The sequence below is a fragment of the Chiloscyllium plagiosum genome, chromosome 12 (assembly GCF_004010195.1).
Source record: "Chiloscyllium plagiosum isolate BGI_BamShark_2017 chromosome 12, ASM401019v2, whole genome shotgun sequence".
NCBI lineage: Eukaryota > Metazoa > Chordata > Chondrichthyes > Orectolobiformes > Hemiscylliidae > Chiloscyllium > Chiloscyllium plagiosum.
The window spans coordinates 2,442,516-2,456,303 of record NC_057721.1 but is presented as its reverse complement, the minus strand read 5'-3'; the positions used below and the strand labels follow the sequence as shown (position 1 = coordinate 2,456,303).

The 13,788-nt window shown below is 47.8% G+C and overlaps 1 protein-coding gene across 3 annotated transcripts in view; it reads right to left on the bottom strand.

Annotated features, from left to right (window-relative positions):
* Window positions 1–13,788, bottom strand: part of phex (phosphate regulating endopeptidase homolog, X-linked) — a 127,830-nt gene that overhangs the window by 57,503 nt on the left and 56,539 nt on the right. For all 3 annotated transcript variants that reach the window (XM_043700276.1, XM_043700274.1, XM_043700275.1), the window contains exons 14-16: window positions 10,319–10,373; window positions 7,435–7,502; window positions 3,804–3,934 (exon numbers count right to left, since the gene is read on the bottom strand). In XM_043700276.1, coding sequence (XP_043556211.1) covers window positions 3,804–3,934; window positions 7,435–7,502; window positions 10,319–10,373 — 254 coding nt within the window. The remainder of the gene's footprint in view (window positions 1–3,803; window positions 3,935–7,434; window positions 7,503–10,318; window positions 10,374–13,788) is intronic.

Here is a 13,788-nt window from a genome sequence, read left to right as displayed (position 1 = left end):
CTATAGTGACCGGGACACTCCGTTAAGACTACTATACTGACCGGGATACACCGTTAACCCTCCTATAGTGACCGGGACTCACCGTTAACACTCCCATAGTGACTGAGACACACTGTTAATCTTCCTATAGTGACCGGGACAAACCGATAACACTCCCATAGTGACCGAGACACACCGTCAACCCTACCATAGTGACCAGGACACACGGTTAACCCTACTATAGTGACCGGGACACTCCGTTAAGACTACTATACTGACCGGGATACACCGTTAACCCTCCTACAGTGACCGGGAAACACCGTTAACCCTCCTATAGTGACCGGGACTCACCGTTAACACTCCCATAGTGACTGAGACACACTGTTAATCATCCTATAATGACCGGGACACACCATTAAACCTCCTATAGTGACAGGGATACACTGTTAATCTGTCCATAGTGACCGGAACATACTGTTAACCCTCACATGGTGACCGGGACAGACCGTTAACCCTCCCAAAGTGACCAGGACACACCGTTAACCCTCCCATTGTACCTGGGACACACCGTTAACCCTCTGGCTATTGAGGGAGTGCAGCGTAGCTTCCCAAGGTCAATTCCTGGAATGGCGGGACTACCTTACGCTGAAAGACTGGAGCGACTGGGCTTGTATAGCCTTGAGTTTAGAAGACTGAGAGGGGATCTGATTGAGACATATAAGATTATTAAAGGATTGGACACTCTGGAGGCAGGAAACATGTTTCCGCTGATGGGTAAGTCCCAAACCAGAGGACACAGATTAAAAATACGGGGTAGGCCACTTAGGACAGAGATGAGGAGAAACGTCTTCACCCAGAGAGTGGTGGCTGTGTGGAATGCTCTGCCCCAGAGGGCAGTGGAGGCCCAGTCTCTGAATTCATTTAAGAAAGAGTTGGATAGAGCTCTCAAGGATAGTGGAATCAAGGGTTATGGAGATAAGGCAGGAACAGGATACTGATTAAGGATGATCAGCCATGATTATATTGAATGGTGGTGCAGCCTCGAAGGGCAGAATGGCCTATTCCTACACCTATTGTCGATTGTCTATTGTCTATAGTGATCGGGACACACCGATAACCCGCCCACAGTGACCGGGACACACCGTTAACCCTCCTATAGTGACCGGGACACACCATTAACACTCCCATATTGACCGGGACACACTGCTAACCCTCCTATAGTGACCGGGACACACCGTTAACACTCCCATAGTGACCAGGACACACGGTTAACTCTCACCCAGTAACCGGGACACTCCATTAACCCTCCTATAGTGACCGGGACACACCGTTAGCCCTCACATAGTGACCGGGACACACCGTTAGCCCTCACATAGTGACCGGGACACACCGTTAGCCCTGCTATAGTGACCGGGACACACCGTTAGCCCTGCTATAGTGACTGGGACACACCTGTAAACCCTCCCATAGTGACCAGGACACACCGTTAACCCTGCTATAGTGACCGGGACACACCTGTAAACCCTTCTATAGTGGCCGGGACACACTGTTAACCCTCCCATAGTAACCGGGACATACTCTTAACCCTCCTATTGTGATCGGGACACACCATTACCCTCCCATAGTGATCGTGACACACTGTTAACACTCCCATAGTGACCGAGACACACCGTTAACACTCCCATAATGACCGGGACACACCGTTAACATTCCCATAGTTATTGGGACACACCGTTAACCCTCCCATAGTGGCCAGGACACACTGTTAACCCTGGTACTGACCGGGATACACCGTTAACCCTCACACAGTGACCGGGACACACCGTTAACCCTACTATAGTGACCGGGACACACCGTTTACACTCCTATAGTGACCGGGACACACCATTAACCCTCCCATAGTGACCGGGACACACTGTTAACCCTCCTACAGTGACCGGGACACACCATTAACCCTCCTATAGTGACCGGGACACACCGCTAACCCTCCTATAGTGACCGGGACACACCGTTAACTCTCCCATAGTGCTCTGCCCCAGAGGGCAGTGGAGGCCCAGTCTCTGAATTCATTTAAGAAAGAGTTGGATAGAGCTCTCAAGGATAGTGGAATCAAGGGTTATGGAGATGAGGCAGGAACAGGATACTGATTAAGGATGATCAGCTATGATCATATTGAATGGTGGTGCAGGCTCGAAGGGCAGAATGGCCAACTCCTGCACCTATTGTCTATAGTGACCGGGACACACCGCTAACCCTGCTATAGTGACTGGGACACACTGTTAACTCTATTATAGTGATCGAGACACACCGTTAACCCTCCTATAGTGAACGGGACACACCGTTTACACTCCTATAGTGACCGGGACACACCGTTAACCCTGCTACAGTGACCGGGACACACCTGTAAACCCTCCTATAGTGACCGGGACACACCTGTAAACCCTCCTATAGTGACCGGGACACACCGTTAAATCACCCATACTGACCGGGAGACACCGTTAACCCTCCTATAGTGACTGGGACACACCTGTATACCCTCCTATAGAGGCCGGGACACACCGTAAACCCTCCCATAGTGACCGGGACATACCATTAACCCTCCCACAGTGACCGGGACACACCGTTAACCCTCCTATCGTGACGGGGACACACCGTTAACCCTCCCATGGTGACCGGGACAATGGTTAACCCTGCTATAGCGACCGGGACACACCGTTAACCCTCCTACAGTGACTGGGACACACCGTTAATCTTCCTATAGTGACCAGGACCAATTGTTAACCCTCCCATAGTGACCGGGACACACCGTTAACCCTCCCATAGTGACTGGGACACACCGTTAATCTTCCTATAATGACCGGGACACACCGTCAACCCTCCCATAGTGACTGGGACACTCCGTTAACCCGCCTATAGTGACCAGGACACACCATTAACCCTCCCATAGTGACCGGGACACACTGTTAACCCTGCTATAGTGACCGGGATACAGCGTAAACCCTCCCACAATGACCGGGACACACCGTTAACTGTACTATAGTGAGCGGGAAACAACATTAACCTTCCCATAGTGACCGGGACACACCATTAACCCTCCTGTGGTGACCGGGACACACTGTTAACCCTCCCATAGTGACCGGGACAAACCGTTAACCCTCCCATAATGACTGGGACATACCGTTAACCCTAATATAGTGACCGGGACACACCGTTAACCCTCCTATAGTGCCTGGGACAGGCCGTTAACCCTCCTGTTGTGACTGGGACAGACTGTTTACCCTCCTAAAGTGACCGGTACACACTGTTAACCCTCCCATAGTGACCGGGACACACCGTTAATGCTGCTATACTGACCGGGACACACCGTTAAATCTCCTATCGTGACTAGTACACACTGTTAACCCTCCCATAGTGACACACACTGTTAACCCTCCCATAGTGACCTGGACACACCTTTAACCTTCCCATAGCGACCGGGACACTCCGTTAACCCTCCTATAGTGACCGGGACACACCGTTAACCCTCCTGTTGTGACTGGGACAGACTGTTTACCCTCCTATAGTGACCGGTACACACTGTTAACCCTCCCATAGTGACCGGGACACACCATTAATGCTGCTATACTGACCGGGACACACCGTTAAACCTCCTATCGTGACTAGTACACACTGTTAACCCTCCCATAGTGAACGAGATACACAGTTAACCCTCCCACAGTGACCGGGACACACCTGTAAACCCTCCCATAGTGACCGGGAGGCACTGTTAACCCTCCCATAGTGCCCGGAACTCAGCCGTAATCCTCCCAGTGCCTCAGAAGTACCTGCAAGCCAGCTATTGGCCAGTAATAATCATCGTACTGTTGAATCATACACTCAGTTTTGTCATTGAAATTTGAAATGGATGCATTGCTCCACCACTGGTGTAAATTTCCATTTTTGTCATATTTTCGACCTAGAAAAATAGAAGAAAATGGAAAACAAGAAAAACTGCATTTTCATAACTTAAGTATAGCATAACATGTCAATAGTCCTATCTCCCTTGATGCAGAGTGTCGCTGGTCTGCTTCAGTTCCTGCCCTGATATTTTGTCCTCTTCTACTCTGTAGTTAGTTGCTTGGAGAGGACTTGAAAGTTGTTGTAAGAGACTAAAAATAAGAAGAATAAGACATCACTTCAAACGGGAGAGTATACAGGGAGTTGTTTGCAGCTCCGAAAATAAAGTGAAACCAACTGAGACACGGCTCTGTATTAGGGTCTTAGCTTGCTGTGGGATCGGAGAGGTCAGCACAGAAGCTACCCTTTGATTAGTCAGGTTTCAGTATAACAGACCCAGAGAGGGAAATGCAAGTAGAGAAGGAGGAAAGCCCCACAATTTGGCTGCATCAATCCTCTTCCCTCCTCCTGTGAGGTTGATCTCTCCAACTCTGTCTTAAAAGCAGAAAAGCTCTGTTCAGAGATACTGAAAGAATTAATTTAAACACTCAAAGGAAAAAGACAGACCTTGGGCCCAACCAATCAGTGAACTGAAAACTGCAAATTACAGTGTGGCATCATTGAGTCGTCAAGAGGATTGAGTTTTGTAATGGGACCATGTACCATATTTGGAGCATTGTGAGCAGTTTTGGCCCCCTCAGAGTCATACAGCACGGAAACAGACCCTTCGGTTGAATTTGTCTGCACTGACCAGACAATCTGACCTCGTTCCATTTGCCAGCATTCGGCCCATACTCCTCTGAATCCTTCCTGTTCATGTACCCATCCAGATGCCTTTTAAGTGTTGTAATTGTACCAGCCCCCACAGTGAACTGCAAGGTGGGATCAAAGGGGAGGGGGGGAAAGCAGACTGAGTTGATGGATCAGCCATGATCTATTAGATGGAGGAGCAAGCTCAAAAGGGCTGAATTGCGTACTCCAGATCCTAATGCCCACGTTTCTACAATGCTCCCCATTACTACACACGCTAACAGGCAGGAAGTGTTCCGCTCACCTTCTCAGTAAATAAATCATCTGAGATGAGCTAAGATATGGAAATATGTGTAAAAGGTGCAGAAGACAGTGGTAAGAACTTGGATGGCATGGTGGCTCAGTGGTTAGCACTGCTGCCTCACAGCACCAGGGTCCCAGGTTCAATTCCAGCCTCGGGCAACTGTCTGTGTGGAGTTTGCACATTCTCCCCATGTCTGTGCGGGTTTGCTCCGGTTTCCTCCCACAGTCCAAAGATGTGCAGGTTAGGTGACTTGGCCAGGTTGAATTGCCCATAGTGTTAGGTGCATTAGTCAGAGGGAAATGGGTCTGGATGGGTTACTCTTCGGAGGGTCGGTGTGGACTTGTTGGGCCGAAGGGCCTGTTTCCACACTGTAGGCAATCTAATCTATATAACCTCCTTGTAGTGGGGGCGACGGTGCATCACGGTCCTGTCACTAACTGAGTAATGCAGAGTCCCAGGCTAAAGCTCTAGCAACGTGGATTCAAATCTCACCACATCAGCCGACTGAATTTAAATTCAATTCATTAATCAATCAATCGGGAATTCTTATTTCACCTCAATTGATGGTGACAATGAAATCATTATCAGTTGTCAGAAAATTTCTGGTTCACTAATCTCCTTTAGGGAAGGAAATCTGCTCTCCTACACATAACGTCAGATTAACTCAATGTGGTTGACTCTTAACTGCTCTCTGAATTTGCCAAGTCAGCTTTGGAGGGATTACAATGTCAGCTTACAGGAATGACACCTAGACTTCAAGGGTTAAGTCACAAGGAGAGAGTAAACAATGGGGCCTGTTTTCTCTAAAATTTGGAAGGTGAAGGGGTGATCTGATCGAAATCTTCAAGATCTCGTCAAGAGGAAGAAGGAAGCTTACTCAAGGTTCAGGAAACAAGCATCTGGCACAGCTTTCGAGGTTTAGCATTGAGTTTAAGAACCGTGAGGTTTTGCTGCAGCTCTATAAAGCCCTGGTCAGACCACCCTTGGAATATTGTGTCCAGTTCTGGTTGCCTCATTACAGGAAGGATGTAGATGCTTTAGTGAGGGTGCAGACGGGATTTACCAGGATGCTGCCCAGATTGGAGGGCCTATCTTACGAAGAGAGGTTGAGGGAGCTCGGGCTTTTCACACTGGAGAGAAGGAAGAGAGGTGACTTGATAGAGGTGTACAAGGTAGTGAGCGGCCTAGATAGAGTAGATACCAGAGACTTTTCCCCAGGGCAGAAATGGCCGTCATGAGGGGTCATCATTTTAAGGTGATTGGAGGAAGGGTTGGGAGATGTCAGAGGTAGGATCTTTACACAGAGAGTAGTGGGTGTGTAGAATGCACTGCCAGCGGTGGGAGTAGCGTCAGAGACATCAGGGACATTTAAGCGACTGCTGGATAAGCACATAGATGGCAGTAATTTGAGGGGTGTGTAGGTTAGGTTGGTCTTAGATTAAGATAAATACTTGGCACAACATCGTGGGCCGAAGGGCCTGCACTGTGCCGTACTGTTCTATGTTCAATCTTAACAGGAAAGGACAGGGTTGATAAAGACAAACTATTTCCACTGGTTTCTAGAACTAGGAGGCATAGTCTGACAATAAGGACCAGACCATTCAGGAGAAATGCTGGGGAGAATTTCTACACACAAAGGGTGGGAGGGGTTTGGAACACTCTTCCACAAATTCAGTACGCTCATGGCTGATCATGCAATCTCAGTATCCTATTCCCGCCCTCCCCCAATCCCCCCTTGATCCCTTTAGCCGCAAGGGCCAAACCTAGCTCCCTCTTGAATATATGTAATGAACCGGCCCCAACATCTTTCTGAGGGGCAGAACTCCACTCTCAATGAAGAAAATCTTCCCTATCTCAATCTTGAATGGTTTACTCCTTATCCTTCAACTGTGACCCCCTAGTTCTGGACTTCCCCAACATTCTACCCGCACCTAGCTTGTCCAGTCAGGATTTTATATGTTTCTACGAGACTCCCCCCCCCCCCCCCCCCACCTCATTCTTCTGAATTCCAGTGAGCACATGCCCAGTCGATCCAACCTTTCTTCATATGCCAGTCCTGCCATCCCGGGATTCAGTCCGGCGAACCTTTGCTGGTCTCCCTCAATGACCTTCCTCAGACTGGGAGAGCAAAACTGCACACAATACTCAAGGGTGTGGCCTCACCGAGGCCCTGTATAACAGCAGCAAGACATTCAATTGTACAGTACAATACCTGTACATGAATCCCCTCGCTGCAAAGGTCTGCATGCCTTTAGCTTTTCATGATCTCATTAAATGGAGGAACAGGCTTGAAGGGCCGAATGGCCTACTTCTGTTCCTATGCCACGCCATTCAAGGGCAGTTACGGATGAGCAGCAACAGGCATGCCCCAAAGCGGTTCTAAAAAATCCACATTCCAACTGGGAATGAAGTATCATTAAATTGTACAGAGAGCTCCTCTTCAGTGAGAGGTGGCAGTCACTCACCGTTGTCATCGAACGCATGCGAAAACTCATGGCCAACAATGACTCCGATCGCACCATAACTGATAGACCTGAAATCAAAAGCAAATCACTGGAGTCCTCAGAGCTCCCTGTCACCTCAGGGCCAGAGAGAGAGAGAGAGAGAGACGGAGTGAGAGAGAGAGAGAGAGAGAGAGACGGAGTGAGAGAGAGAGAGACGGAGTGAGAGAGAGAGAGAGAGACGAAGAGATCACACGCTATACCACCCCACCCACACCCAAGAGTTCTTCTTGACAGGTGTTGACAGATACGTTTTGATTTCTCATTTATTCCACGATGTAGTCACAGACTAATAATCTATCCTGTGTTTGTGTTGGCATGTGGGTGATTTGGTCTCAAACAGAAGCAAGCTTAGACAAATTCATTAATTATCGCCAATAATTACCACAGACCTCTATAACTTACAGTGTGGAAACAGGCCCTTCGGCCCAACAAGTCCACACTGACCCGCCGAAGCGCAACCCACCCATACCCCTACATTTACCCCTTACCTAACACTACGGGGAATTTAGCATGGCCAATTCACCTAACCTGCACATCTTTGGACTGCGGGAGGAAACCGGAGCACCCGGAAGAAACCCACGCAGACACGGGGAGAATGTGCAAACTCCACACAGTCAGTCGCCTGAGATGGGAGTTGAACCCAGGTCTCAGGCACTGTGAGGCGCTAACCACTGTGCCAGCGTGCCGCCCACAACACTACTTGACACCCAATCAATTAATTTCCTAGACAGTCTAGTATTTAAGTTGGTACAAGTCAACTGGCATGAGCTAGCAATAAAAAAAAGTCTTCATAATAACAGACTCGCAATTCTACACACAAAAGCCATCAACCCCAGATACATTACCGTGTGGACCTCAAATCTCAATCATAGATTTAAATCCAATAATTGACATAGTGTTCTCTCCAACAGCATCCATTTATAATTTCCCCATACAGTAATTGGTGAGCTGGATTCACTTGGAGAACATTTCAGAGAGATATTGGCCAAAAGGGGTCTAGATCAGTTTAGGATATCTGTTAGACATGGATGGCATGTGCTGTGTAACTGTCAATATCGAACCACACCATAGGGGCACAGTCTCATTGGAGAGAGAGAGAGAGAGAGAGAGAGAGAGAGAGAGAGAGAGAGAGACACTACCGGTGGTGATTAATCTGAGGGCCATCATACCTTGGGTGAGGGGAGAGGTTGAGAAAGAGAATCCATCAGGCTAACCTCAAACTGGTGATGGGGATTGAACCTATGCCGTTGACTTCATACAGCCTAGCAACCCAACCGTCAAGCCAACTGAGCTAAACAGACCCCCCTGTGCAGTAACTCTATGTTTGACAAGGTTCCCCATGGGAAACTGGTTAGCAAGGTTAGATCTCATGGAATACAGGGAGAACTAGCCAATTGGATACAGAACTGGCTCAAAGGTAGACGACAGAGGGTGGTGGTGGAGGGTTGTTTTTCAGACTGGAGGCCTGTGACCAGTGGAGTGCCACAAGGATCGGTGTTGGGTCCACTGCTTTTTGTCAGTTATATAAATGATTTGGATATGATCATAAGAGGTACAGTTAATAAGCTTGCAGATGACACCAAAATTGGAGGTGTAGTGGACAGCCTCAGATTACAAAAGGATCTGGACCAGATGGGCCAAAGGGTTGAGAAGTGGCAGATGGAGTTTAATTCAGATAAATGTGAGGTGCTGCATTTTGGGAAAGCAAATCTTAGCAGGACTTATACACTTAATGGTAAGGTCCGGGAGTGTTGCTGAACAAAGAGACCTTGGAGTGCAGGTTCATAGCTCCTTGAAAGTGGAGTCGCAGGTAGATAGGATAGTGAAGAAGGGGTTTGGTATGCTTTCCTTTATTGGTCAGAGTATTGAGTACAGGAGTTGGGAGGTCATGTTGCGACTGTACAGGACATTGGTTAGGCCACTGTTGGAATATTGAGTGCAATTCTGGTCTCCTTCCTATCGGAAGGATGTTGTGAAACTTGAAAGGGTTCAGAAAAGATTTACAAGGATGTTGCCAGGGTTGGAGAATTTGAGCTATGGGGAGAGGCTGAACAGGCTGGGGCTGTTTTCCCTGGAAAGTCGGAGGCTGAGGGGTGACCTTATAGAGGTTTATAAAATCATGAGGGGCATGGATAGGGTAAAAAGACAAGATCTTTTCTCTAGAGTGGTGAGTCCCGAACTAGAGGGCATAGGTTTAGGGTGAGAGGGAAAAGATATAAAAGAGACCTCAGGGGCAGCTTTTTCACGCAGAGGGTGGTACGTGTATGGAATGAGCTGCCAGAGGAAGTGGTGGAGGCTGGTACAATTGCAACATTTAAGAGGCATCTGGATGGGTATATGAATAGGAAGGGTTTGGAGGGATATGGGCCGGGTGCTGGCAGGTGGGACTAGATTGGGTTGGGATATCTGGTCGGCATGGACGGGTTGGACCTAAGGGTCTGTTTCCGTGCTGTACATTTCTATGACTCTAACATTATGAAACCTCCTTCACACTCTCAGTATCCACCCTATTCCCGAACCCCCCGGTGCCTTCACGAAGCCTCCAAAAGATTCTGTGCTCAGGACGAAAGCCTGCTGGGTTTCACGCTTTCACAATCCAGCCTGAGATCTCTGATGGTCTTGCCTAGTTTGTGGGCTCTGCCTCTGACCCACCATGCCCGCTGAGAGGTGAGTAACACTCCTTGCTGTGGGGAGGGAGAGGGCTCAGACAGGACAGGGGACAGTGGGCAGAGGGTCAGGCTGAGTCACTCAGACCGATAGTGGTAACTGCGTTCAGTTCAGTGTTAGGATTGAGGTTAGTCTCAAACTCTGATCAAATCAATCCCCTGCGACAGTGGGCACTTACATTGGATATTCTTCTCCCCAGAAAAATGGTTTCTGAAGCTCTCCTGCCGGGAATTCTACAAATGAGGAAAAAAAACAAGATTGTTTTAAACTTTTTTCTAATTTATTCACAGGTTGCAGACAGTGCTGGCTGGGTCAACACTTATTGCTCGTCCTCATTGTTCAGAGGGCAGTTAAGAGTCAATCATATTTCTGTGGGTCTGGAGTCACGTGGAGGCCAGACCAGGTAGGGACTTTCACGAATCAGGTGTGTTTTTCTGACAATTAAAAAGAGATTCATGGTGGTCACCACGTGACTCTTCATTCCAGATTTTCATTGAAATCAAATTCCACCATCCCCCATGCCGGGATTCGAATTAGGTTCCCCAGAACATTATCTGGGTCTCTGGATCAACAGTGCAGGGAAAATACTACTGGGCCGTCATCTTGCCAGGTCATGATGGTGAGCTTTCCTGACCTTTCACCCATGGAACACGGAGCCCCGTCACCAATCAGACTCAAGTGCAGAGGAGGTAACATGATCTGGTTGTTGTCAGCCAATCAGCTGCCTGTTTTACATCTCATCTGAACTCCTTTTGACTTGGGAGGATTGGGGGGGGGGGGGAGCTTTTCAAACTTCTCCCCCCCTCTCTCTCTCTCTCTGCATCAACATACATCTCCTAAGTGAGCAACTGATTTTAGGCAGATTGCTTCGTTTTCTTCAAACACTCTTAGATAGTACAAACATGGTTCATCCTCCAGCCAAAAAGGACGCTGGACTCCCTCATGTACAAACTAATCACCATCAACTGGCCAATCTTCTTCCTGACCAACTATAGCTGGTGTAGCCCCTATACTGACTCTCTGCCATATTATGCTTCCCTCATCAACACGGTCTCCTGAGAGATTCCACCGATACGTTTGGTGGTCTTGTCCATCTCAGGCCCATTGCCCAACCCAATGCCCCGGTTCTGAAAGGGCTGCACCTCACTCTGACAAAACATATGGAACGAAACAATTGGAAGGAACAGCCAAGTTTCTGGTATCAAGACTGGCTGTAATGCAACGAGGGGTATGTCGGGTTCCAAGAGATCAATTGTGTTAGGGGACTCTCTAGTCCGAGGTACAGACAGACGTTTCTGTGGCCAGCAGAGAACAAGCAAAATGGTGTGGTGCCTCCCTGGTGCCAGGATCAAGGATGTCTCAGAGAGGGTGCAGAATGTTCTCAAGGGGCAGAGGGGCCAGCAAGAGGTCATTGTCCACATTGGAACCAACGACATAGGAAGGGGAAAGGTTGAGATTCTGAAGGGAGAATATAGAAAGTTAGGCAGGGATTTAAAAAGGAGGTCCTCAAGGGTAGTAATATTTGTTTTACTCCTGGTGCTGTGAGCTAGTGAGGGTAGGAATAGGAGGATAGAGCAGATGAATACATGGCTGAGGAGCTGGTGTATGGGAGAAGGGTTCACATGTTTGGATCATTGGGATCTCTTCTGGGGTAGAAGTGACCTGTACAAGGAGGATGGATTGCACCTGTTCAGTATCCCCCCCCCATCTCTTCTGGAATATACTGTCTCTGGACTCACCTGAATTGGAAGGGGAGCAATATACTGGCAGGGAGGTTTGCTAGAGCTGCTCAGAAGGATTTAAAATAGTAAAGGTGGGGTGGGGGGGGGGGGGGGGGGCAGGGAGATAGTGAGGAAAGAGATCAATCTGAGACTGGTATAGTTGAGTGAAGAAGCGAGTCAACAGTCAGGGCAGGCAGGGACAAAGCAGAGAACGAGGCAGGATTGATACATTAAACTGCATTTATTTCAATGCAAGGGGCCTAACGGGGAAGGCAGATGAACTCAGGGCATGGTTAGGAACATGGGACTGGGATATCATAGCAATTACAGAAACATGGCTCAGGGATGGGCAGGACTGGCAGCTTAATGTTCCAGGATACAAATGCTACAGGAAGGATAGAAAGGGAGGCAAGAGAGGAGGGGTTGTGGCATTTTTGATAAGGGATAGCATTACAGCTGTGCTGAGGGAGGATATTCCTGGAAATACATCCAGGGAAGTTATTTGGGTGGAACTGAGAAATAAGAAAGGGATGATCATCTTATTGGGATTGTATTACAGACCACTAATAGCGGGAAATTCAGAAGCAAATTTGCAAGGAGATCTCAGCTATCTGTAAGAATAATATGGTGGTTATGGTAGGGGATTTTAACTTTCCAAACATCGACTGGGATTGCCATGGTGCTAAGGGTTGAGATGGAGAGGAATTTGTTAAGTGTGTACAAGAAAATTCTGATTCAGTATGTGGATGTACCCACTAGAGAAGGTGCAAAACTTGACCTACTCTTGGGAAATAAGGCAGGGCAGGTGACTGAGGTGTCAGTGGGGGAGCACTTTGGGGCCAGCGACTATAATTCTGTTAGATTTAAAATAATGATGGAAAAGGATAGACCAGATCTAAAAGTTGAAGTTCTAAATTGGAGAGAGGCCAATTTTGACGGTATTAGGCAAGAACTTTCAAAAGCTGATTGGAGGCAGGTAAAGGGACGGCTGGAAAATGGGAAACCTTCAGAAAGCGATAACAAGAATCCAGAGAAAGTATATTCCTGTCAGGGTGAAAGGGAAGGCTGGTAGGTATAGGGAATGTTGGATGACTAAAGAAATTGAGGGCTTGGTTAAGAAAAAGAAGGAAGCATATGTCAGGTATAGACAGGAGAGAGTGAATCCTTAGAAGAGTATAAAGGCAGTAAGAGTATACTTAAGAGGGAAATCAGGAGGACAAAAAAAGGACATGAGATAGCTTTGGCAAATAGAGTTAAGTAGAACCCAAAGGGTTTTTACAAATACATTAAGGACAAAAGGGTAACTAGGGAGAAAATAGCACCCCTCAAAGATCAGCAAGGCGGCCTTTGTGTGGAGCCGCAGGAGATGGGGAGATACTAAACGACTATTTTGCATCAGTATTTACTGTGGAAAAGGATATGGAAGATCTTGACTGTAGGGAAATAGATGGTGACATCTTGCAAAATGTCCAGATTACAGAGGAGAAAGTGCTGGATGTCTTGAAACACATAAAAGTGGATAAATCCCCAGGACCTGATCAGGTGTACCCGAGAAGTCTGTGGGAAGCTAGGGAAGTGATTGCTGGGCCTCTTGCTGAGATATTTGTATCATCGATAGTCACAGGTGAGGTGTCAGAAGACTGGAGGTTGGCAAACGCGGTGCCACTGTTTAAGAAGGGCGGTAAAGACAAGTCAGGGAACTATAGACCAGTGAGCCTGACCTTGGTGGTGGGCAAGTTGTTGGAGGGAATCCTGAGGGACCGGATGTACATGCATTTGGAAAGGCAAGGACTGATTAGGGATATTCAACATGGCTTTGTGCATGGGAAATCATGTCTCACAAACATTATTGAGTTTTTTGAAGAAGTAACAAAGAGGATTGATGAAGCAGAGCAGTAGATGTGATAGATATGGACTTCAATAAGAT